The 25,574-nt window shown below is 39.3% G+C and overlaps 3 protein-coding genes across 3 annotated transcripts in view; 1 reads left to right on the top strand and 2 right to left on the bottom strand.

Moving 5' to 3' along the window:
• LOC108675106 (protein FAM102B) overlaps positions 1-9,012 on the top strand; it is an 11,468-nt gene extending 2,456 nt beyond the window's left edge. The window contains exons 2-10 of the mRNA XM_047883476.1: positions 3,203-3,414; positions 4,414-4,623; positions 5,046-5,254; positions 5,516-5,648; positions 5,870-6,081; positions 6,284-6,389; positions 6,912-6,935; positions 7,790-8,001; positions 8,205-9,012. Coding sequence (XP_047739432.1) covers positions 3,269-3,414; positions 4,414-4,623; positions 5,046-5,254; positions 5,516-5,648; positions 5,870-6,081; positions 6,284-6,389; positions 6,912-6,935; positions 7,790-8,001; positions 8,205-8,311 — 1,359 coding nt within the window. The 5' untranslated portion in view covers positions 3,203-3,268 and the 3' untranslated portion in view covers positions 8,312-9,012. The remainder of the gene's footprint in view (positions 1-3,202; positions 3,415-4,413; positions 4,624-5,045; positions 5,255-5,515; positions 5,649-5,869; positions 6,082-6,283; positions 6,390-6,911; positions 6,936-7,789; positions 8,002-8,204) is intronic.
• A 6,436-nt stretch (positions 9,013-15,448) lies between these two features.
• LOC108675133 (VWFA and cache domain-containing protein CG16868) lies at positions 15,449-21,107 on the bottom strand. The gene is made up of 5 exons (XM_018163125.2): positions 20,934-21,107; positions 20,174-20,278; positions 19,302-19,788; positions 18,755-18,940; positions 15,449-18,456 (listed from the first exon to the last, which is right to left on the bottom strand). The coding sequence occupies exons 1-5, from the start codon at positions 21,090-21,092 to the stop codon at positions 17,705-17,707; spliced, it is 1,689 nt and encodes a 562-aa protein (XP_018018614.2). The 5' UTR covers positions 21,093-21,107; the 3' UTR covers positions 15,449-17,704.
• A 915-nt stretch (positions 21,108-22,022) lies between these two features.
• LOC125178814 lies at positions 22,023-24,569 on the bottom strand (the record flags this gene model as incomplete). Its single annotated transcript, XM_047883478.1, has 4 exons — positions 22,023-22,169; positions 22,767-22,962; positions 23,360-24,011; positions 24,305-24,569. Coding segments are annotated over 4 exons (1,260 nt in total), but the record flags the coding sequence as incomplete, so codon positions are not given.
• Positions 24,570-25,574: the final 1,005 nt, after the last annotated feature.

Raw genomic sequence — 25,574 nt, 5'->3', positions numbered from 1 at the left:
CATTTGTCTAGTCTATTGACGAACTGGTATCAACTCAGGCGATCGCGAGTAATTATCCTCGAGTTAATCTATCTTAAATCAACTTTCACTTATCATTATTTGACCAAAAGATTATATTATGATTCTATTTTGTTGTAATATACTATGTTGTCTATATCTTTGCATATAGACGAATTTAGTAGCCCATTTCTTGTACATTGTAAACGAAGTGTTGAGGTAAGCTCATTTTGGCTGAGTTACCTCCTCGTTGTGTGTGCTCGGAAGTTGTGTGTGCTCAGTGTTGCTGGGTTGGGGTGACACGGTTTTGACTCGAATCAGGCAGAGCTAAATTTGGGCTTCCAAGAATAAACTCCACCGCAGTTCCGGGCATAACTCTTAATGAGTTCCTCTAACAGACTAATAACGGCGTAGGTGGAGTTCTTGGATAGTTCCAGGTTATGGCTGCGTTGGGCAGTTAACAGCTGTTCAATTCGCACCCTCGAGGTAGAGGCTAATAACCTCTGCGCTCGAGTTGATTGTCAGTGGCTTGTTGGTGGCTAGTACCCTCCAATAGTTGTGCTTTTGAGGCGTAACTGCCACCCCGTTCCTGTGTGGTTATTAGCATCTCGGTCCGGTTAGTTCCCATGCCATTTGCTGTTCATCTCCGTGTTCTTGGCAGTGTATTAGGGCTAGGACCCCTAGTCTCTGCGGTTCGTAGTTGGCATCTCAGTGCGGTTAGTTCCCGTACCATTTGCTGTATGTTTTGCTGATTTGGCAGTGTATTAGGGCTAGAACCCCTAGTCTCTGCGGTTTGTTGTCGGCATCTCGGTGCGGTTAGTTCTCGTACCATTTGCTATCCTTTTGTGATTTCGCGGTGTATTAGGGCTAGAACCCCTAGTCTCTGCGGCTGGTCTTGGCATCTTGGTGCGGTTAGTTCCCGTGCCATTTGCTATCCATTTTGTTATTCGCAGCTGTGTATTAGGGCTCATACTGTGTGGGTTTTTTGGCTGTTTGTACCCCTGTAATGTCAAGCCTTTTTCCGCAAACTTTTGGATTAAGACGAATAATAAATTTTGCACCTCGTATGCAGAAACTTGTATTTGTCTGAAGATTACCAGTATACTACAAAAAGTTCATTGTGTTCATTACTCCTTTCTACAATGCAAGGGAATTTAGAGCCAGAACAAAGAGCGACTCTTTAGCCCTTGCGTTTCGGAGCAGTATGAAAGTCTACACTAAGTCGGCACGCTACCCTTTAAATATTTCAACTTTGCGGCGGTGTTTCCGGTTACACATGTTAGGCTATAAATATCCTATATATAGTAGCACTATCCTATATATAATATTGGTTTGAATCTTAAGTAGGTAGGTAATTAATAATAATGATTATTAACTAATTAAGGAATTAATAATTAACTGATTTAAAAAAAAACTAGTTTATCACTAGTCCACTATCCCCATAAATCCAACAAAATCATCCATAAATTCAGCTGATTCCACCCTTTTCTGTTGCCCATTCTTAATTTCTCCCATAAAAAATGTGAAAAACTTCTTAATTTCACTTGCAATTTTCAAAAATCACCTATAAAACTATTGTTTTTACCTCCAATTTAAATCAAATTGTGCCCAATGTTCAAATTTTGTTAATTATTTTGGCCATGATTGTTAATTAACTACCTAATTATGAAATCTTGTGGCTCCTAAATGAAATAGTTTCAATAACTTTAGAATGTCATGGCTTGATTATGCAGTTTATTTAACAATTAGAAGATGATTCTACTGTGGAAAACATCTTCATTTTGAGCCTCAATTAGAGCTTTCATTCTATTTCCAGGCAATAATACTCAAGCTAAATGAATTACCTACCTCTAACTTTTAAGATAATTTTTAAAAAAATAGCACAATCAAGATATAAATCTAATTGTTTAAAAATAACATAATTGAGCCACAAGATTTCAAATTTATTGATAGTTTGTCTTTTTGAAGCCTTGAGATTTAAGTAACAAGTAGGAAAACTCGAATCCCAACAGTCAATACCTACATGATTAATCTACAGTCAATGCTGATAATGTCGCCCCAGCACTTGAGTTGCTAGCAATCAATAGAAACAATCTATTTTCTGAACAAAACTGTACCACGTCTCTCTAGTGCAATCAAATTTGTAAGAAATGTGGTTATGATACTGAAAAAATTGTAGTTCTGACAAAGATCAAGCATTTTTTAAATGATAAGTGGCAGGGTAAATACAGCTTCTGCTAAGCAGTGGTCTATATATTGACAGTAGCAAAAATCTTGCAGCTACCAGAATAACAGAAAAGCTCTACTTTAAATGACTAATAAGTTGCTACTTAGAAGATACTGCACTTACTTTGCTGTTTGTCAGCTGGGTCAGGATCTGGAATAATTGACAGAATTTTCCATAACTGTTGAAAAAATATTGCCTTGTGAGAAATTTGTGAAGTGTCGCAGAATAGCGTTCTTCTTTTTTTAGCACTATTTGCAAATGCTAATCATAGGTAGATTCTGCAACATGGGTACCGTCAAGTGGGGTGACTTTGGCCACCGGGGGTGACTTCGGCCACACCTACAACAGAAACAAATTGGCAGCAAAACTAAATAATAAACATTGGCCGGTCACCCTGGTGGCCAAAGTCACCCCAGTCACTTTGGCCAATGTTTATTATTTTGTTTTGCTGCCATTTGTTTCTGTTGTAGGGTGTGACCAAAGGCACAACACTTGACAACACATTCTGAGACAGTATTTGTGCCACATTTTGTTGCACAATATGCCAGAAATGTTGCGCTATTGTTGAAAGTATGAGTAAAGTTTTGAGTGAACAATTCCATGACACGGTTTGTTTATTATATATAAACCATAATATATATTATGTATGTTGAATTAGTGCAATTCATCTGCTTTTAAAATTGACATTTTGTAGTTTCATTTATTCTAGAGCTGAAAACAATTCTATAATCAAAAGAAGATTATTCATATTTTCTGGATTTTGTATTACATGTGAAAAATATTAAAAAACTATAATGACTTGTTTTATTGACCCATGTTATTTTTAACAACGAAACCCATACCATGCGCTTAAAACCTGTCATCCGATTATTTTGATACTATTTTATACATTATAAATATCTATTTAACTCCTTAAGAAATTTTTATTGCTCACTTTTTCCACAATTAAATTGAATCAATTTCATTATGCTATTCCAGAGTTGCTACTCTGGAGCACAGAAGACGCACATGATTGGCAATCACTGAATCATCAGACAGCAAACAATGAACATAATGTCCAGAAAAAAGCGTTACAGGTTTCAAGTAGAATTTTGTGTCCTGGAACTTGAGCATGTGCCTCTGGTCAATCAACTTGTTTACACCAAAGTCCGACTATTGGATGGAGGAGCATTTGTCAAGCAGTCTGAGAAGTAAGTCTTTGCATTTTCATCTGTTGCTACAAATAAATTGAGGTGTTTGAAATTTATGTATCTGGGTCATTAGAGATTTTTCTCTAGTCTTCATGCTTAATAAAATGTCTTTTACCTGACACTCATAACATAAATGTATACCTGTAGAAAATTTGCAATAAAACTTAATTAGTTTTGTGACAGTTTTGTACAGCTAGACACAAGGAAAAGTTCTAAAACAATGCTAACTGACTTTTTTGATAGGTCAGTTTTTGCTAGGTAGTTCCACTGACATCAGTGACTTGTTGATCCACCTGAACCATTTGATTGCATTTACCAGTATATGTATTGCATGTTTCAGTTAGTAAGGCAAAACATCATAGATTGTAGCTGTTGTGTGCAGCCATGAGATGATACGCTGCATGTTTAGACTTCTACATTGTTTTCATTCTAGTGACAAGGGCCCTGAAAAAAATCATACATACTAGTTATACTTTTCATGCTGACCTTGAAAAAGAATTCTAAGTTATACCTGTGTTACATTGCCTGCCAAAAGTAATTGTGAAAACTTGATGGATCTGATTTCATACATTATTCACTGAGATGCTGTTATTTAACACATTGACTCTGATTGCTTCATCTTGTACTATTATTTCCGGTTTTGTACTGTTTTTAAACAGGGTTGGCAGATGGTCATTTTTTCCGGACAAATTCCGTGATTTAGTTTTTCTCAATTGCGTTGGCTGGCTGAAATTTATGATAGAGGTACTTCCTAATTGAATTTTTAAATACTGCAAAAAGAAAATAAATGGAATTTTTATAGCGAAACCTACAGATAAACTTCTATATATTGAGTTATTGGCCGTTTTTGGCCTTTTTTTGTTCTTGGATTTGGCCGATTTTAGGCAACCTGAATTATGTCCCACTATGTCCTGGAGAAATACATTTTGTGGTACGCATATGTACCACTTCGGAGTCAACGTGTTAATATTAATATGTAATAATATTCAATATTTATAGTTTATTATTTTTTGTGCTACAGGAGTTACGTGGAGGCAAATCATATGAAAAGCTTGGATTTGCTGATATAAATTTGGCTGAATTTGCTGGTTCTGGAGGAGATCATCGTTATCTCCTGCAGGCATACGACACCAAACACAGGCTTCTCAACTCCACTCTCACAGTCTCAGTCCATATGACTATCCTCTGTGGCGATCCTTGCTTCAAGGCGTAAGTATTTTCACTATCAGAAACTAGAGGAGCTTTGTCCAAATAGCAATGTACGTTTTTGCCCCTGTGTGGGTCACCCTGATCCAGTTTGGCTTGGCAAAATGGCATACCTATCAGTTCTATGTCCATCCTTGGCCTGTGCTTTGGGTAAAGTGTGTTGCTCTTTGAACAATATGGCACATTCATTGTCTGAGGATACACACTGAAGTGTTGATTTTCCCATTTAGGATACTTCCAGAGGTAAATTACAGTGCATTCTATGCTAATATTGTCACTGTACATTCATTGTAAATGATTGAATGTATTAGTGTTTACTTTCTGTTGTGTAAATGGCTTCTCAATTTTTAATGTCATTTTATCATGCTATATAATAATAATATTGCTTATTTACAATATATAATATTGTTTTTTATTTTGCACAGGAAAGAGAGAAGCGGGATTACAAGCTCTGGTAGCAGTGGCACTGTAGGGGCCTCCAGTAACATAGGCGTAGAAACGAGCCTTCTCAGCAAAGATGATTCTTTGAACTTCTGGCCGGTGCCTGCAGTACCTGACGTTCCTCCTGCTGCTCAAGGCTCTCATGCTTCTCTCACATCATCAGGCTATAATTCTTTAAATAAGAAGTCTAAAGGTAAACTAATATTAACCTACCGGTATGTTTGGTGAGCAAAGGTGCCAAGACTGTTATCATGATGTTGAATATAATAGTAAAAGCTTAATTTCTGATTCATAGGTTTTTCTTGAAGAAAGCTCAATTTTATATTTTTCTTACTTATTCTTTGGGCCTACTTTCATACATTAAACAAGAAATAATCTTTTGATGATTCTACATTCTAAACTTCATACATCAATAAAGATATATAATTATGTATTGTTTTATCTGAATGAACAGATGAGAGTGAGAACCCCTCCTCAATCGCAGTCGTTAGTGCCGTGGATCAGGTCGGTCACACCCGCAACTCCTCCAACACAAGCCACCAGTCGCAGGCCTCAGGCTATGCATCAGAAAATAGCGGCCACAACAGGTTTCTTAAGCTTTTGGGTTATAAAAATATTCTATTCTGATGTATTTTAATGCTGCTAAATATTTTAGTTGTGAACATACTCTCAGTCATGTTTAATCATCACGTTTGGTATTCTTTGTCAAAAGAGTATGTTTTTCAATGAATCCTTTAATATTTACCTTCACAAATTTGAAATTAGTTTTTTTTTACAATTTCCGTTAAATGTGTTCTATTTTTTGCAGGAGTAATAGCCTGGGGTCACCGGAATGCGTGAGCGAAGCACTGCCCCACCTATCAGCATCAGGGCGCCTCATCAAAGCTTCAACTGGTGACATCACCAAAGAAAGTCGTGTGGAAGCCACCCGCGTCGACGCTGACGACATCATCAACCAGATATTTCAAAAATCTATACCTGAGCAGCAGCTCTGTGAGAGCAACAATGACTCACAAGATGGTGAGCAGATCAATGATTGCTTTGATTCGTTGGCATGTGCAACTTTTCATCAAAACTATTTGTTTTGTTTTGTTACCATTTCTCCATCCTATGACATGAAATTGTCTATTAGAAAGAACTTTTACATACATTCCAACACGACTATTTCTATTCAAATTTGCAATTTCCTGTGGATTTAGTAAAGATGTTTACTTGTTTTCAGAGCCTGGCCTGCAGTTGTATCTTGGCGTAGACGGGAAGCCCACGGTTGACAGCCGAGGCCGAGCCAACAGCGCTGTCTTCCAGCCTGTGGTTGTGCACAAGAGATAGTAAAGGCTTGCTTTAGGAAGCTTCCTATGGCCAAATCTGCGAAGGTAGAATAAGAAAATGTTTCCTGAAGTTCGAGACGAGCCGTACTGTTTTGGAATGTAGTGATGGCAAGTGGGGCTTGAAAGAAAGTTGAATTTCAATTCTTCAATGTATTGATATCAAACGTCAGGAGCCAGTAGGAGGTTTGTAGTCCCCTCCATTTGCTCAAAGTGGCGCGATTATGAAATTTTTTAGAAGCACTTCTCTTGGGAATTTCTCTTGCCATGCTTCTGTTCTTGGCTAGACCACAATATCGTCAGTAAAAAAATTTCTAGATGTCATGACTATTAGTTCTATTTTCTGTTGATGCTAAATAATACCTGTTGGAGAGAAGTATTGTTAATTTTAGGGTAAATTAAAACCGGTTAAATCACTCCTTTTGTGGGATTTATGCTTCTGTTCTGTGAATTATTAACTTTATTTTTTTTTTCACTCAAATAACTAAGTGGTTCCAATGTGTCTAGTCTGTGTTCTATTGTTAGTTTCATCAAGTTTGATGCTGATTGGTTAGTGCGCCGCTGTGAACAAGACGATGTTAACACAAGCATTCAAGGCACCAGTGGTGCAAACACCGTAAACCAACACTCAGTCTAGAAAAATATTTCAGGAAGAAATGGGTTAGCAATTAGACTTTCAGTTGAGCTAGTCTATAAAGCAATGCATGTGCCTTGTGCTTTTAGGCCGAGTTTTAGGTTCGCTATTTTAAGTGAATAAATTTGCATCTGAAAGCTAGCACGACTCGCGCGCTAGTATTTTTTGGGGCCAAAAAGATGTTCATTGACATCTTTCTGTTTAAGGTGTAGGGTATCTTTCCCTTCAGTAGGGACTACTGACGCGTGTCTGGGTTTGCCTAAAGTCCTGTGGAATTTCTCGTTCCTAGGGGGAATGTTCTTGCATATCACTGCTGAGCTCGCTGTGTCTGACTGCGGGTCTCAGTTGTGGGGTTAAGTTATTATGTAGGTAGGATTTCCCTTCTCTGTCTCTCTCGTGCGGGCGGCCGACGTCCCGTGTAAGCAACCTCTTGTTCGAGTGTCTTCGTTTCTGTTACTTTTCACCTGTCACTTCGTCTCTTTGAGATGCTAACGCTGCTTTTTTTAAGCCAGCTTCAGCGGGCTGGACAACTGAGACCTCCCGTCCCGTGTGGGTGATGTTTAATTTGAAATTTTGAATAATTGAGACCTTCCGACTTTCTAGCGATGTTATCTTTTAATCTCCGGTGCGTAGTAGCTTGATAACTGAAGTGCTACCAAGCCCTTCTACTACTATTACTACGGTATATTTTGAGATTAGGATATTAAAATTTCAAATTATATCCCGTTTTTTTTTACAATTTCCGTTAAATGTGTTCTATTTTTTGCAGGAGTAATAGCCTGGGGTCACCGGTATGCGTGAGCGAAGCACTGCCCCACCTATCAGCATCAGGGCGCCTCATCAAAGCTTCAACTGGTGACATCACCAAAGAAAGTCGTGTGGAAGCCACCCGCGTCGACGCTGACGACATCATCAACCAGATATTTCAAAAATCTATACCTGAGCAGCAGCTCTGTGAGAGCAACAATGACTCACAAGATGGTGAGCAGATCAATGATTGCTGGATTTTCGTTGGCACGTGCAACTTTTCATCAAAACTATTTGTTTTGTTTTGTTACCATTTCTCCATCCTATGACATGAAATTGTCTATTAGAAAGAACTTTTACATACATTCCAACACGACTATTTCTATTCAAATTTGCAATTTCCTGTGGATTTAGTAAAGATGTTTACTTGTTTTCAGAGCCTGGCCTGCAGTTGTATCTTGGCGTAGACGGGAAGCCCACGGTTGACAGCCGAGGCCGAGCCAACAGCGCTGTCTTCCAGCCTGTGGTTGTGCACAAGAGATAGTAAAGGCTTGCTTTAGGAAGCTTCCTATGGCCAAATCTGCGAAGGTAGAATAATAAAATGTTTCCTGAAGTGCGAGACGAGCCGTACTGTTGTGGAATGTAGTGATGGCAAGTGGGGCTTGAAAGAAAGTTGAATTTCAATTCTTCAATGTATTGATATCAAACGTCAGGAGCCAGTAGGAGGTTTGTAGTCCCCTCCATTTGCTCAAAGTGGCGCGATTATGAAATTTTTTAGAAGCACTTCTCTTGGGAATTTCTCTTGCCATGCTTCTGTTCTTGGCTAGACCACAATATCGTCAGTAAAAAAATTTCTAGATGTCATGACTATTAGTTCTATTTTCTGTTGATGCTAAATACCTGTTGGAGAGAAATATTGTTAATTTTAGGGTAAATTAAAACCGGTTAAATCACTCCTTTTGTGGGATTTATGCTTCTGTTCTGTGAATTGTTAACTTTCTTTTTTTCACTCAAATAACTAAGTGGTTCCAATGTGTCTAGTCTGTGTTCTATTGTTAGTTTCATCAAGTTTGATGCTGATTGGTTAGTGCGCCGCTGTGAACAAGACGATGTTAACACAAGCATTCAAGGCACCAGTGGTGCAAACACCGTAAACCAACACTCAGTCTAGAAAAATATTTCAGGAAGAAATGGGTTAGCAATTAGACTTTCAGTTGAGCTAGTCTATAAAGCAATGCATGTGCCTTGTGCTTTTAGGCCGAGTTTTAGGTTCGCTATTTTAAGTGAATAAATTTGCATCTGAAAGCTAGCACGACTCGCGCGCTAGTATTTTTTGGGGCCAAAAAGATGTTCATTGACATCTTTCTGTTTAAGGTGTAGGGTATCTTTCCCTTCAGTAGGGACTACTGACGCGTGTCTGGGTTTGCCTAAAGTCCTGTGGAATTTCTCGTTCCTAGGGGGAATGTTCTTGCATATCACTGCTGAGCTCGCTGTGTCTGACTGCGGGTCTCAGTTGTGGGGTTAAGTTATTATGTAGGTAGGATTTCCCTTCTCTGTCTCTCTCGTGCGGGCGGCCGACGTCCCGTGTAAGCAACCTCTTGTTCGAGTGTCTTCGTTTCTGTTACTTTTCACCTGTCACTTCGTCTCTTTGAGATGCTAACGCTGCTTTTTTTAAGCCAGCTTCAGCGGGCTGGACAACTGAGACCTCCCGTCCCGTGTGGGTGATGTTTAATTTGAAATTTTGAATAATTGAGACCTTCCGACTTTCTAGCGATGTTATCTTTTAATCTCCGGTGCGTAGTAGCTTGATAACTGAAGTGCTACCAAGCCCTTCTACTACTATTACTGCGGTATATTTTGAGATTAGGATATTAAAATTTCAAATTATATCCCGTTTGGGTTGGGTCCTTGGTCCCAATCTATCTGTAAAAGATAACTCAGTAATCTAATCTTCCAATCCTGTGTTTGCTGCCTAATGAGCTTTCGTCTCGAAATCATAATGTTCTCTTTCGTATCCATCCAGCCGAGGTTTCTGGTGTTCCTATGCTCAAAGATTTTTGCGTCATGAGTTTTTATACTTGATTCATTTACTATGTAATTTAAGCTCAAAATTTAGTAAGTGAAGTGCTTAGGAAATGAACTTAAATTTTAGCTCTAATTTTCATGAATGCTAGTAAGCAAGTTAATATTTTCTGAAAATTCTGTCTCTCTTTTTTTAGCAGTTGCTCAAAATGAAACGCGTCTTAGAAGTTGTCAAGTGTAAAGCTACAACCAAGTTTACGTCCTGTATTAATTAATTGCCTAAACAATGCAAATCGTGTGAAGCAAAAATTCTTATTCAAGTGTGTTCAAAATTTTTCTCATCTACTAATGATGTATCGAAAAGAACAACTAGTTTGAAATCGCCCATTGATGGTTAAAATTTCTCCATAATTTTCCATACTTAATTTATTTTCTTATTGAAAATAACATATACTCGTTGCCTTCATTAAAAATTTTTAATTAGGTAAAAGTTTTCCATTCTTTTGTCATGAGGAGTAGAATTTATACGACTGGAGTTCTCTGAAAAGCTACCAAAGATTTGAAGTTAGATACTTTGTTAAATTATGGACGAGTTTATACGAATATTAGTTAACTTTAATAACTTATCATGCTAGTGAATTATAAATTGTCTCCGACTGATTGATGAAAAAAGATGTAAGTTTTTGTTTATCTTTAATATCGAAAAGTTTGATTTATATTGCTATTTATTTTGTTCACTAAATGGATATTGATGCTCATTGATTAATAATTTAAATTACAAATTTACTCGCCTTCTAATTCTGATCATTGTCTGAGAAAAATTTATTTGCTACAGTCTTCACCTTTTTTTCTGAGCCAAACAAACAACCACTGCCATCATTTATTTCTTGGCGTTAATGCCCATTATCCTTTGAAGACATATCGAGGATTTTACGGTAATATCTCTCTTATTTGTTGTATGTATTTGAACGCCTTCTCAAAGTCTTTGTTTGTATCTTTTTACTCCTGTATTTCATTGAATGCCTGTTGATTATTTGTATGGACCTGACTGGCCGTTATACGCCTATGAGTGCCTGGTTTCAGTAGGCGTTGATCTCTTAGCGATCAACTTTTAATCCGCAAACTTCCATCCATTCTTGTGGCGCCGAACAATGCTATGTTTTAGTATAAGTAATTCTTTTTAACTAATGTTTTATCCTGATAATGCCCTCGTCGGAGCTGTGTCCTACTGCACACCATCGAGCATTTATAACTATATTTTACTCCTGGAAGGTTTTAACTCGAACGAGCTTTTAAAGTGTAGACTTGGTCCGCCACTCGTCCATCATCCCGTATGCCTGACCATCATCAAACACATCATTCAATATTATCATCTACGCACGTTTTGAACCAATTACCATAAATTCGAAGGATTAATAATTTATTTTTACTGCTGATTATCAGTGCTGTCTCCTCTCCCTGCCGTCTGACGAAAGGGGCTTTACCCCCCCCCCCCAGAATAAATAAGATGTTACTGCGTTGCTGGACTAAAGCAGCGGCTAGACTACGTTAATTTTTCAACAGTTTACCAGAAATTCACGTCTAATATATGTATATATGTTTAAAACATATTTCACAGTCCTCCCACCCAAAGTCCGAGAAATGTATATGTAGTCGTTCTGATTCGTTGAACTGTAGGTAGTTACAGGTAGAAGTTCATATTATTTATTATTGTTACCATTAGCGCTGTAGAACTGTTTGCATGCGCTCATTATAACTATCGCTTTATGGATGATCTTGCAGAAAATAATCAACGATTAATCAGTCATCGGACCGAGCAACTTTGCCGTTCATCTTCAAAATCACGCGTTCTCCTCTTCTTTTAATGTCAAATGATTGCCTGAATCGCAAGTTATAACTTGGAAATAAACAGCGCTATTATCAAATTATTTAATTGTCTTACTTCTATTCTAGCTCCTTATGAACTGAACGAGGTTTCTCCGGAGCTCCCTTAAGAAATGTGTGCAAGGCATTCATGTATGGTCTTCTCAACGCTTATTCTTGCACAAATTTCCATCTCATTTGGAATTATACTTTTGAAACTTGCAATAAGTACAGCTTTATTTTCTCTTTGAAGGAACGTTCCTAGGATATCATCCTCAGAATAGAATCAGTAAATATTTCACCACGTGTTACAGGTTTGAAAATAATTCTGTATTTCCCAGGGATCATAAGCTAGATATGATCGAATGATCGTGGCAGAAATAAACGTTATTTACCGTATTAGCACAATCGAATTTACAACATTGCCGGAATTATGTTTTTTTAGCGTTTAATTAAACTGAATTTTGACAATGTTTCAAAAGCTCTCGTGTGGAAACTCCGTTACCTATTCGTAACGATGTGAAGTTCTGTGTGGTTTCTCTGTTCTCTATTTATGAAGTATAACGTGTACTTTTCTCGTCTCACCATCTGCGTGTACGTTGAATGTTAAATGCTCTCGTTGTGTGGCGTTTACTTCGTAACGTGTGTTGAGACGTACATTCAATGTGTCGAGGAATCGTATCACATTTTCGTGTTTGTCCTTAGGCTTCATGTGTTCTAGCTCCTCGAAAAAATTCATAGCTGCCCCAGCTTCTGATAATTGGGAACTGAGGCGGCTCTAAATTTTGTTAGTGTCCGTCCTTTCATTTGTTGCGTGGCTGTTTAGAAATCGCATCAAGTGTTCGCCCCCGTGTAGAGGCGTTGTGCGTTCTAGCTCCTCTCCAAACAAAATTGGGAGCCGCTCTGGTTTCCAAATCATGGAAGCTGGGACGACTCCACTTTTTTTTCGAGCTGGAGGGTTCGCCGCACCTTATGTTTAGTCCCTGAAATGTTGATTTGTTACACTCATGTCAATCTGTGAGGCTTTGCACGAGCACAAATCTTTCAATTGCAGCGAAAAACCGTTAGGCTACACAAAAATTTCGAAGAATAAATGTTTGTAGGGTACTTGAAGAGCAAGCTAAAAAATGTATTTACTGGTAAGTTTATTTGATGTGGCCTTATTAGGGTGTGTTTCCCGTTGAAATTTAATATCGGTGGATGAATGCTAGACTATTGTATTCGTATCAGTTTTCTCTGTTAATTGTTAAAAGAAAACGCGATTTATTTTGTGACCTGCTTTTGCGCTATAGTTGCGCACTCTATTCCCGCCATTCCTTACGTGCAGTATTGCGTTGTCTTGTTATAGTTTCTTATTATAATTTAATAGCCGGGAACCATTTGTTTGTTGACTAGTAACTCTCGTTTCTAGCTGAGGGTAACTACCAGGCCTTGAGGTATGAATAGCATTGGATTATACCTATCATTTGGATAGGAATTTCATTGGATTACCTATCTTTTCGTTACGAATATGATTGAATTTCCACAGCTTTAGATACGAATAGCGCTGATGACGTATAATGTATCTATAAATGAATGAAATTGAAATTTGTACTCCTATTAATGGCAGCATGTATAGTTTATAGCTGCGTGTATGGTTCAAACAAAGCTTCTTTATCTAACGTGCCTCGTGTCGGTAGTCTGGACGGAGGCCATGCTGCCCAGACGCTCCAACAATGACATTATTATCATTATAAATTATCTCATTATCAATATAAATTTATTCAAAATCTTTTCTTTCTATAAATTGTAGTTGCAAGACACACTTTATTATCACGTTACGACGCGTCGAATGAACATGATTCATTCTTGAGTCGAATGATGATTTTGCAAAACATGAAAAGTAAAGATTTGGAATTACTAGAAGTTGAAACATCGTGTGTTATGGATGTAACAATAGAGCAATACTAAGTTATTTAGTATCGACGTAAACAAAAGCAATTCGTGAACCTAAATTCGTAGCATTTTAGGTAATCGGCACGTATTTGTCATCAGCAGTAACCTGTTTCGCCGAATTTTACATCCCGCTAGCTTCTGTATCTTTTATTCATGGGGTGAGGAAAGTTTGAAGAAGACAGAAATTTCTTCTGATTCATTAACCGATTTAAATGATATTCGTACCTATAAAGGCCTGGTAATAAGAGTCAGTAATTAGACGAAAAGGTTTACTCTTTCATTGAACCTTCCTACGAAGAAAGCTTCATGACTCAGAATTCTAATGTGTAAGATTTCGTACGGTGAATTGGCCTATTCCACTAGTGAAAGCATCCGCGCCAATTAAACTATTTTCCCATTGTTCTGTTCTGTTAGAAAAAGCTGATAAATGTTTTGTAAAGACTGACCAGATTTAACGAGGAATGTTTAGCGTCTGTGACTAACTGAGCATCTTCAGTCTCAGGGTCATAGGAGGGCTGTTGAATAACTGTTGAATAATTTAATTTAAGCCTTTATATTCGCTGGTATTTTATGTCGTCAGGAGAAACTTGTAATTTGTTGACTTTAATCTCAATGTTAAAGACATACCATTTGAAAATCTTAATTTTTAAATGACAGTAGCAACATTCTAATCGTCACATGAGCATGTGTTAATGCGTAAATTTAAAACAAGCTTTGAAAACCCATCTACAAATGATAACGAAGTGCTGTTTAAAATGTAATCATCAAACTTGTATCTTTCTTTGATGAGCTGGAAGAATTCAACGCTCATGGGAACAAAATAACATATTTTTCTTGGGTTTTACACATGTTTTAAAAAAATGTAATCATCAAACTTGTATCTTTCTTTCATGAGCTGAAAGAATTCAACGCTCATGGGAACAAAATAACATTTTTCTTGGTTTTACACATGTTTTAAAGAATCTAATCATCAAACTTGTATCTTTCTTTCATGAGCTGAAAGAATTCAACGCTCATGGGAACAAAATGACATTTTTCTTGGTTTTACAGTTGTAGGAACAAATGACCAATTGTTCCCTCGGTGTTACACTCGTACAACGAAGTAACGTACCACAAAGTAGCTTCTTACAGTAGCAGGCTGTGGTGCACGGTAAGCTGTAAATCGTACAGTGCCAAATACTGAGCCGGCGAATCTAGAAATCCCGGTAAATTTGAGTATTTCGTTGCGTCTGCTTGCCCCTGCTATTTAGAGTATAAGATTATCTTTATTGATGAGTTCTATGTTTGGTCTTGCATTGTGCAGTGCGTCGTACGATTGCCATATATGTGTATATTATTTATTTAAATTTAGTATTGTTTAATGGGATTATAATGTACTTTTAAGTATTAAATACATTTCTTTGTAAAAATCGACTCTTCAATTTAGAAATGTATTTAATTTCTATATTCAGCGTTTATAAGATTTTTTTGTGGAGGTTTTCGTTTATGAAACGAATTTTTAATTTTGAGGCGCTGAGTTCAATGAGCTCCCTGACTTTAATATTCATGCTGGGTTGATAGTTCATTAGAATTTTTTTTTATTTGCCCAAATTATGGAGGTATAATATTATTCATTACTTAATACTGGGATATGTTCTGAGTTTATCCCGGAGGTAAAAATTCTGGTTAAAGTGAAACTTTACTAAGAGGGTGACAGTTTGAAATTTTTCATTCTCATGAAATATGTGGCATATACAATTGTATTGAGACATTTACAATTAGTCAAAATTGTGGGAATGCTTGCTGACCTTTGGTCTAATCGTTTCTGAGTCAGTAGTTCATGGAGCAAGGTTCGTGTCAGGAAAGAGACGAAAAATTATTGCCGATGAAGCTTGTCTATTTCACGAGATGTTGACTGATGAAGCATTTCACATTTTTCTTTAACTATGAGTACGTAAATTATTGTGCCTTCATGAGAGAAGTTCTTGAGATTCGCGAGAAACGTTATTTCTCGGTCGCTGTCGTAGCTGAGCTACGAAGTATTTGTGCATTTAATCCTGTGTAGATTCCTCTAATCTGATATTTCTATGCATTTTGCTGTATACTTTTCTGGTGTTCCATGGCTTGAAGCACGCGCTATTTGGACGCAAAGCGTGCATGAAGCAGGCTTGAGAAAACGTATAATTCAATCAAATTGTTTTGTTCATATTTAATCAATTTGCGTGCCGATTGGTAACAAATTCCCTTAAAATTCAACGTTAAAGCTGATAACAAATATCAGTAAAAGATGAACAATTATTCCAGAAGCAATCAGAAATGAAGAACAATAGATGTCTAGAGCATTGTAGCTTTCTGAATGACAGCGTTGACTGATAACGTGACTTGTGCAGTTGGAATGGCGCAGCAATTCAACAATTTCAACAACAACTTTGCATTTCAGTAATATTATGTCATCGACTCGAAATCGGAGAGAATTCCTTAATTCACGGGAAAAACTTTGTTTCTTGTACGGCCCCTAGTCTGTATTGTCTTGCATATCTTTTGAATGCTTATTGTTTTGTCAGAGAGAATAAATACTGTCTAATATGTGTCAATTAACCTCCTTAATTAGCGAGGAAAGTTTGTTTTTGTTCAATTGTCAGATTTTGTCACTATCAAATTATACATGTTTTGTACAGATGAAGATAATAATAATTACATTAATTAAATTAATAATAATTTTACACATAGGTGTTAACTTTCTTGCTGAGAAAGAGAAAATTTCTTGACAGGAAAACGAGTCCAGCACAAATTGCATCTTTAGCTGCACATAGAACACTAACTCCTGAGAAATAATTATTATACAAATCCTATAGCAGATTGCGCACAGCGTATCTATTTAACATTCGCTTACATAACTTAATAACTATCGAACTCGAACTAACTGACGGTCATTTAGACAACTAACGGGAGACTACTGGGGGCGACGACAGCGAGTCCTACACTATCATATCATCTAGAATCAACGTACTACATACAATAATTGTCTATGAGAAACTCAAATTTAACGACTGCAAATTAGATTGCCCCAACTGTAGATCCTTCTCTTCATAACCAAAAACATGAAATACTGGCAAATAGAATGTATGTAAAGCGTTAGAGTGATCAACACGCTAACGCTAATCGCAACGGAAATTGTACTCTAAATAAATAACACTAGAACGGAATATTGCCTCTAAAACCTTCTCAAATACTCACCAAGCTTAACTCACCGATCATAAATGATAAATATGCCATATCGTTATTAAGGACCTTACGTGTACTTGAACAAGTTATTCATAACATGAGCCGACTTAAGATTGCGTTTTCTCCGATTACTGGGCTTAGTAACAATTTAACAAGGAAAACTGTGATGGAACACCATCCTGAAACTGGAGAGCTGAAATTATTATAATAAATATCTAATTCTAAATATATTAATATAATAAGAAATTACGAAGCGTGCAAGTTTTCTTCCAATTACCTAACCTAAGGAGCCATCATTGCATAATGCTCTTCATAAATGCAAGAAATATCCTGGGTTTAGAAAAAACATACAAATGGAGGTGAAAAAGTTAATTGCCATGGCAAAACTTGGCAGTCGTTGAGATCATAAAAGAAAATTCGCCTACAACGTGGTTAAAAAGTTCCACCTCACTGAAAAACTCTTGTTGCTGTCAAACTGAGCTAGCACGAAGTTTCATGTAAATCTCATAACAGCAAATTTCATTTCACAAAATAATGGCGCAATATTTTATCACTTAACATTAGGGCAACTCACTCATAGGAATCTCCCGAAAATGTTCACTTAGGCAGTCAATTTGGCACATCATTACTTGGCAGTTGAACGTCTGACTGAGAAGCACGGCAACAGGAAGCAGAAGTGTATAGCACCTTTCAAAAATATTACGCGCAGATTTGGGTCCCTGGATTACCGACATGTAAAATACAATCATTACCAACGATGGTTACGTCCTACGTCTATATTGGATTACTCTGGGAACCATCAATATAATATATACACGGACAATGTCTATGGATACGAAAGAGTACAAATACTGAACCTGATCTGCCTAAACATCGAAGAGCTTAAGCTAAGTTTGCACTATGACCTCAGAAATTAGAGGCTGTCCACCATGTGTACTGTGACTGCAACAATCACTTGATTCGGGCCAATTTTCTGAGGCGACGTCAAAACAGCGTTGGCAAAACAACCGCCATCGCTGGCAACGTCGCTTTCGATTCCATCGCTAACGCTGCCGCCACCGGCGCGTCGACGACTTCGGCGACGCTTTTTGGACTTGCAAGGACAAGAACTCTGGTCCCGGCATCTGCTGCAGGAGGCAGAGTCATGGCATTCCTGACAAGCAGGGCGAGACCTGCATTCCTCACACGGAGTTTGCTCACAGTTGCAGCAGACACCATCACTGACGGGAGCGTTACAGTGACGACATTGACCTGTGTCGAAGTCGTCGAAGTATTGCAAGAGCTGCTCAGGCGACCAGTCTAGTGTCGGTGGCTCGTGATCACCACTCAAAAGCGAAGAGGATGCGAGTCCTTTAAAGACTCCTGAAGGAGAAGAGCTGTTCTCATCGCAGTCTTCCTCAGGCTGGCTGCTGAGACCGCGGGAAGGACGCCGTTTCTTGGCCAGCAGCGCGCGGCCGTCCCTGCTTGGCTTGCCGTTCTTGCTGGGACTTTGAACTCCTATGGCCAGGCACGACGACGACGAGGACGAGCGCTGGGGCACATCGTCGTGAGGGGTCATGGTCGAGTACCCCGGGTCACTGGGGTCGCCTCCGGGGGCGGGGGGCCTCCGGTAGGCGGGGTTCATGCGGTACGGGCTCATGGCGGCCGCCCCCAACTGGCAGTCCACTGCACAGGCGACCATGAGCACAATTGAACTAGGAGCAAAATTATACCGCACACAAAATTAAACCAAGAGAAAAATTAAACAACAAACAAATATGAAGCACAAGCACAAATCAATGAAAATCAATAAGATTTTTTTGATGGATCTCTAGCGTTGGCCTGCTGCTTTAGCTATACGCAGATATTCCTTCAAATTTGAATAGAAATCTCTTGCTTTAACCCTGAGGGGTAATATAGAAGGATAACATAGAGTAATGCCATTACCTCAGAAGGAACAATAATATAAATAATCAAGTCTCACGTATAAGCTCCTCCTCGAGGGCCGTAGTCACGTGCCCTGCGGACAGCAGACCAGCAGGTGTGTAGCCTTCCGGGGCGCCGGGGCGCGACGTGAGCGTCACGGCTCCCATGACGCCTTGGTGCTGGTGGAAGCAGTACGCCGCCCCTACCCCCGCTACCATCACCAACCCCACCATCACCCCCAGCACTGCAACCACAATGTCATCACGTCAACAACGTTCATCATGGTCAAGATGAACATGTGCAAGAACGTTAATTTTCAATGGAAATAAGTGCTATGGAAATATCTCGAAATGAGTCACTACACAATGCACGGAAGAGGAATGTCATCCTGTTTATTACAAGATAACTTTCTCGTATCCATAAATAAAATTCACATATTCAAAACTATTTGAGATGATTATCACTTTAAACTCACTCAACTGTAGATTGAGTGACTCAACTCACTCAACTGTAACTAAACTAAGAAGTCAGTCCATTTAAAAGCACTAAATATAATTATTATAATTATTTTTTACTAGATCATTAATGAAGAATCGTTGACCCACCAGGAGCCAGCGGCAGGGACCTGCCTCCACCAGTCCTGTACGACTCCCTGTGTCGGGGCTGTGGGACAAGCCCCCGAGGGTAGGGTGAAACACCCCCTTTAACTCCCCCAGGACACTCAGGGTGGGGAACACAGCTCGGTTCTTCCAAAGACACCCAGACGTTTTCACTGGCGTTCGTCGGGGACGTTAAAGAACACCATTCACACCCTGGACGTCCCAGGCATGTGTGCCGCGTCGTGTGGTCCCCGCATGTCCCGGTCTGACACGACTGAAGTTCCCCCAAGAGCCCCACGTGCTGAGGGTGTGACAGGGATGGCATAGGGGGATCTAGTGGACAGAGCATCTCAGGCTGAGTGGGGTTGCGCCAGTTCCCCCTGGATGAGGAAGAATTCGTGGAGCACTGAGAAGGGGAAGTCGTGGGGCATTCACAGGGACACTCGCACGCCTTAGCCTCCACGAACTGGCAGTTGAGGCAGAGGCGGTCAACCTGAGCAAACATAAGCAAGTATTAGCATCATAGATAGCTTAACGATCAATAGTTTGTATTTAGTACTCAGTTAGAATAGGTATTAGAATACAGCAAATAACTCGTCATCTAGTATAAAGTGATGAAAGGTTTAAATAGCGCTTTATAAAAACCTTATTATCATGTTAACATGTTTAGTATAAAGTGATGAAAGGTTTAATAACGCTTCATAAAACAGAACTATCATGTCTAGTATCAGGTGGTAGAAGGTTTTATAGCGCTTCGTAAAACATTATTATCACGTCTAATATATCAAGTGGTAGAAGTGTTTGTAGCGCTTCACAAAACATAATAATCTTATAAAACATAAAAAACTAGATAAAAGACTTTCTGCCTCCTGACTTACTAGACTGCAGGGGCAGAAGGCCGTGGCGGTGTCGCAGGTTTGGTTCACCACACCAAATATGAGCTTCGTCCCTGGCACGGCAGCCAGGCTGTACCACACGCACCACTGCGACAAAATTATTTGTGCCGTTTTTATATTCATTACGGACGAGGGAAAGTTAAAAAAAAAGTGAAATTCAATTTAGTTAACACGAGGAAAAGTTTATCAGTAGTGAAAATTAATTTACGAGTAACTCTGAAAGAGTACGTTTCTTCTAAGAAAACGAAAGTTAACTTCATGAGAGCACAGAGTCCGTACTTTCAAAATTTGTTCAAGTTCACGTAGCGGCTTAAGTCCAAAGTTTGGAAAACGAACGTGACTTTAGAAGTTCTACTTCACACATTCTTATTTGAGTAATTGATATAATTACGGATCAAATATATTATTGATCAAATAATAAGTTTCAACCCTAAGCTTCCCATTAATTATTATTGGGTTCATCGAGTTAGCAGCTCTGTATTATCATTGCTTTGTTTTTCTATTTTAAAAGTCTATCTTCTTAAAAATTTCTGCTTTATGAAAAAAATTTCCTTTTTAATAGATGTAAATTTATAAAAATAACTCTTGTCAAGTTCATAAAATAAGCCTGTTCCGTAATAAGTATAATAAAAGAAATGAATGGAAATTACCAACTACAATTGAAACGTTAATTAATAATCATGATATAAAATGAAAGATTAAACATTATTTAATGGTTAAGATAAGAAATGCGTGGACTAACTTTGCCGGGGGGCTGGTGGGAGCTGTGGGAGGCTACGGGGGCGCCGGGGGGCAGCGTGAGGCGGTAGCGGCGCTCGCGGCGCCCCCGCCAGGGACGAGCGCACGACAGCTTCTGCAGCACCGGCGCCCCTCCTGAGGGCGCCGCGTCCAGCAGCGCCATCGACAGTAGCGGCTCCTGTACACAACATTTGAGAGCATTTGTGAGTATTTTGCAGAAGGAAATGTAGTTTTTGCAGTTTATTTTGAGTGCAATGAAAAGGATTTTCTTAGTTTGTTTGGAGTTGAGTGAAATAGAGTACCTGCTAAGTACAAGTAGCGACCTAAGTACACGTAGCAGCCTAAGTGCACATAGCGGCCTAATAACACGTTGCGGCTAAAGTACATGTAGCGGCATAAGAACAGGTAGCGGCCTAAGTACACGTAGCGGCCTACGAACATTACTCGTACTTAACAGTCACCCATGCTAGTACTTACAGTTACATGTACTCGTACTTACAGTCACGCATACTCGTACTTACAGTCACATTTGCATGTATTTACAGTTACACGTACTTGTACTTACCATTACATGTACTCGTACTTACAGTTATGAGTACCGGTACTCATACTCACAGTCACATTTGCATGTATTTACAGTTACACATACTTGTACTTACAGTTACAATTATCTAATCATCTCTCTTAGAATTATCTCTTCTTAGTTACAATTATCTCCAGTTAGTTTTTGGCAAGTTNCTTAGAATTATCTCTTATTAGTTACAATTATCTCCAGTTAGTTCTTGGCAAGTTAGGTATATACCTACTTACAATACATAACAATTATACTTTAAATGATTTCAAAATTTGTCAATGTAATATTCAACAGGATCAGTAACAAATTAATTCAATTCAACATAAATGCCCCTCGTGTAAACCAAGTAATAACTTAACATATATGTCGAATTATCACGGCCATTTCTGACAAGGAGTAATTTTTGAACATAAAAATGAATGCTGGCAAAAAACTTGTGGAGAACTAATTGAAACTATTTCTAAATCTTCAAGTAATTATTCAAGGAGAAAAAAGTAATTCAGATACTAATAAATAACCCTAATTATGCAAAGTGATTAGTATGTGGATTAGTAACGATAAGAGATTGAGTGGACCTGTGGTGTCACAGAGCGGGTGCAGCTCCAGCAGCAGCCGCTGCCAGTAGCCCAGCGTGAGGTCAGCAGCCAACACCGCCTCGCTCTCACCCTGGCGTAAAATAAGGCTAACATCAATAATAATAAGGCTAACATCAATAATCAATATGGCTAACATCAATAATCGATAAGGTTAACATCAATAATCAATAAGGTTAACATCAATAATCAATAAGGCTAACATCAATAATCAATAAGGTTAACATTAGTAATCAAAAAGGTTACCACCAATACGATATCATCAATAATCAATAAGGTATTATCCATAAGGTTTACATCAATAAAGTAACATCAATCAAGGCAACATCGACAAGCTGAACATCAGTAGAGATCTCTATTTTTGCAATAGTTTAAGTCGAGTCTGTCGCTCACGTGCATTTACCAATTTCACTCCGGCAGATACGTATGGGAATTTGATAATTTATTTAACTACCTTTAAATTTTTGGACGCCTACACAATCCAAAATGCAATCTATTTATCTGCCTTTAAATGTATCGATGCCTTTACACTCTGGAATGCAATTTATTCATGAAAGTATAAGATTATCGACACCTAGGAACTTCTTCATCTGCCTTTGAATTTATTCCCCCTGTTAAGTCCTCATTAACATATCAGGCCCCCTGTTAACTCATTAACATTTGTTCTGACATGGACGACAGCGGCGGCGACCGTGACGATGTAGCCCGCCCCCGCGTCGTCCAGCCTGGGCGGCAGCAGCAGGCGGGACGTCAGGGGGGGCGTCAGAGCGCGCCCCAGCCACCAGTCAAAGCGACGACTCTGAAGAGCAGGGGAGCTCAGAAACCCTGGGTACTCCACCAACCCGCCTGATGACAACACCCCCAGCCTGTGCAGGGATAACAACACGTCACACATTCTTATATTCATAAGAACAAGAGCATCCCTCACCCTAATTATGTTATACACTCAGACAAATGAGTGAAACATTGTTCAAATAGCGATGCACTTCTTGCTCTTGTGTGGGTACTCCGGACACAGCTGCCTGGCTTATGAGCGTCTCAGCGCTACGTACAAAAAGTGTGTCCTTATTTGCACTATATGACCAATTCGTTTTTTTATAATAGTCCTGTTTTACTCTTGAACGCTAGAGGCGTGTAATATACAAAGTATATGAATCAGCATCAACAACTCAAAACAAGTATTAGAAGTTCAGAAACAAATAGGATATTCAATGTCATACATTTCCCCTACGTATATAACAGAATAAATTAAGTTAGTCTCACCTGCGGATGATGAACGGCTGTGTTTCATTATCCTGATCAGAATCATGCTGCCACTCCTCGGCTACGGAATACAAGGCAGCCAGTTCATTCTTCAGCCATGGATTCAGACCGGGATTCTCAGACTCAGATTTCTTCCGAGACGTTTTTCCAGACACACTAAAACCACCAGGCTTTTCAACACCCGCCTCGCCTTCCTTATCAGCATCCATTTGGCCTACTTTATCATCGGGAAATTCAGCATACGATTCTGCATGTTCTTCGAGCTTCAACCATGTATCTAAACCGCGATTATCAGATTCGAATTTGTTCTGTAGCTTTTTCTTAGCCCCGCCAAAACCCTCATTATCAAACTCGACGGTTTTAACAAAATCGAAACTCGATAAAGTTTCGGCCGTTTCAGCGTACGTCTCTTCTTCTTCTTCGAGCGGGTATGCGTCTGAGTAGAAGCTGAGTCGCGCATTGTGCTCCAAAAGCGCTTCATGCGAGGCGTTGGCGTCGAGCAGCGCATTAATGCCGCCGTCAAGCGCGACGAGATAGCGCATGATGCGCGCAATGCGACGCTCCTCGCTTTTGCGCAGCGCCTGCGCGGACAACAGCGCCGCGCGACCCGACACGGTCAGGGCGCGCGGGCTCACGTACAGCGTGGGCGCGTCTGAGAACAAATGCACGCATAAATATTGAGAACAGATAGAGCATTAAGAATATATTGAGAATGAATATTTGGAATTAAAATAGGGAGAACATTTAGATCGAATTGGGGAAGGAAGAACATTTAGAATGAATTAACAGAGAAGAACATTATGAATAAATTGAGGGAGAAGATTTAGGAAAAATTAAGTGGGAGGGAGGACAAACATTTAAAAGACCTAGAGCGAATGTTTGAATTGAAATTGAATAGAATGGCACGTAATAGCGTTTAGGTTGCGTGCATGGCATATAACTCACCAAAAGTCGCCATCTGGGAGAACTGCCTACACACAAGTGCCCTCTCAGGAGGCAGGAGGTCCAGCCTGTGGTAGATGGCGTGTGGGGGGAGCGATTCCGGCAACACGTCACCACCGTCATCCTGTGACGCCTGTAACACGTCATCACCGTCATCCCGTGATGGTAGGGGAAGCAGGCGCTGACGACGCTCAGGACGACGTATCACGACGAGGATCCAGTCCTTAGCTGTCCGATCCAGCCGCCGCCACCAAACGTGCGTGGCGCCCTGCAGGCCAAGTGTAAAGTTCAACAGAGTCTACGAATACGTTAACTGTCGGCAATGCCGCTCGAATATTAAGTAGAAGTAGTACGAGTTTTTCTAGCGCTTCGGAAAATCTTGATCTATTTCGCACCATAGGTGCGGTTACGTCAAAAGCGATTAGCCTTATCGGTGCTTACAGGTACGCAACCAAATCCAAATAAGGGTTCATCCTCCAAATCCTATAAGGCTCAAGGGTTCGGAATCAGACTCTTCGTACCAGGAGTGAGTCTCCGTTCCGGTTAAGTCATCTCAGTTTAATAGGAATAGGAAGTAGGACCATCGTGGTATCATGCAAGATCTAAATGTAATAGCCTTGTAACGATGCTGATCTACACACGGTCCCAGAGCAATCAATTTTGTTTCGTCAGGCTGATATTGTGTATAGTTGAATTAACACGTTGACTACGAAGTATAACATATGCGTACCACGAAATGTATTTCTCCAGGACGTAGTGGTACATAATTCAGGTTGCCTAAAATCGGCCAAGTCCGAGAACAAAAAATATAACTCAGTACTCACTGCAGTGAGTGACAGAGTGCGCATTTTTTCGTCGACGATAACTTGATGTCACGGACGGACGGACGGACGGACGGACGGACGGACGGACGGACGGACGGACGGACAGACAGACAGACAGACGGACATGGCGAGCACAATAGTGCATTTTTTCAATAAATGAGAAAATGCGCAAAAAAGGCCAAAAAGGCCGATAACTCAATATATACTAGTTTATTTGTAGGGTCCGCTATAAAAATTCCATTTATTTTCTTTTTGCAGTATTTAAAATGTAATTAGAAAGTACCTATATCATAAATTTTAGCCGGCCAACGCAATTGAGAAAAACTTAATCACAGAATTTGTCCGGAAAAAATGACCGTCTGGCAACCCTGTCTAAAAACAGTACAAAAAAATGAATAATAGTACTAGATGAAGCAATCGTAGTCAACGTGTTAAACAGGTACCTAATG

Source organism: Hyalella azteca, unplaced genomic scaffold (genome assembly GCF_000764305.2).
Source record: "Hyalella azteca isolate HAZT.00-mixed unplaced genomic scaffold, Hazt_2.0.2 contig13011, whole genome shotgun sequence".
Taxonomy (NCBI): domain Eukaryota; kingdom Metazoa; phylum Arthropoda; class Malacostraca; order Amphipoda; family Hyalellidae; genus Hyalella; species Hyalella azteca.
This window is presented reverse-complemented; position numbering and strand designations above follow the sequence as displayed.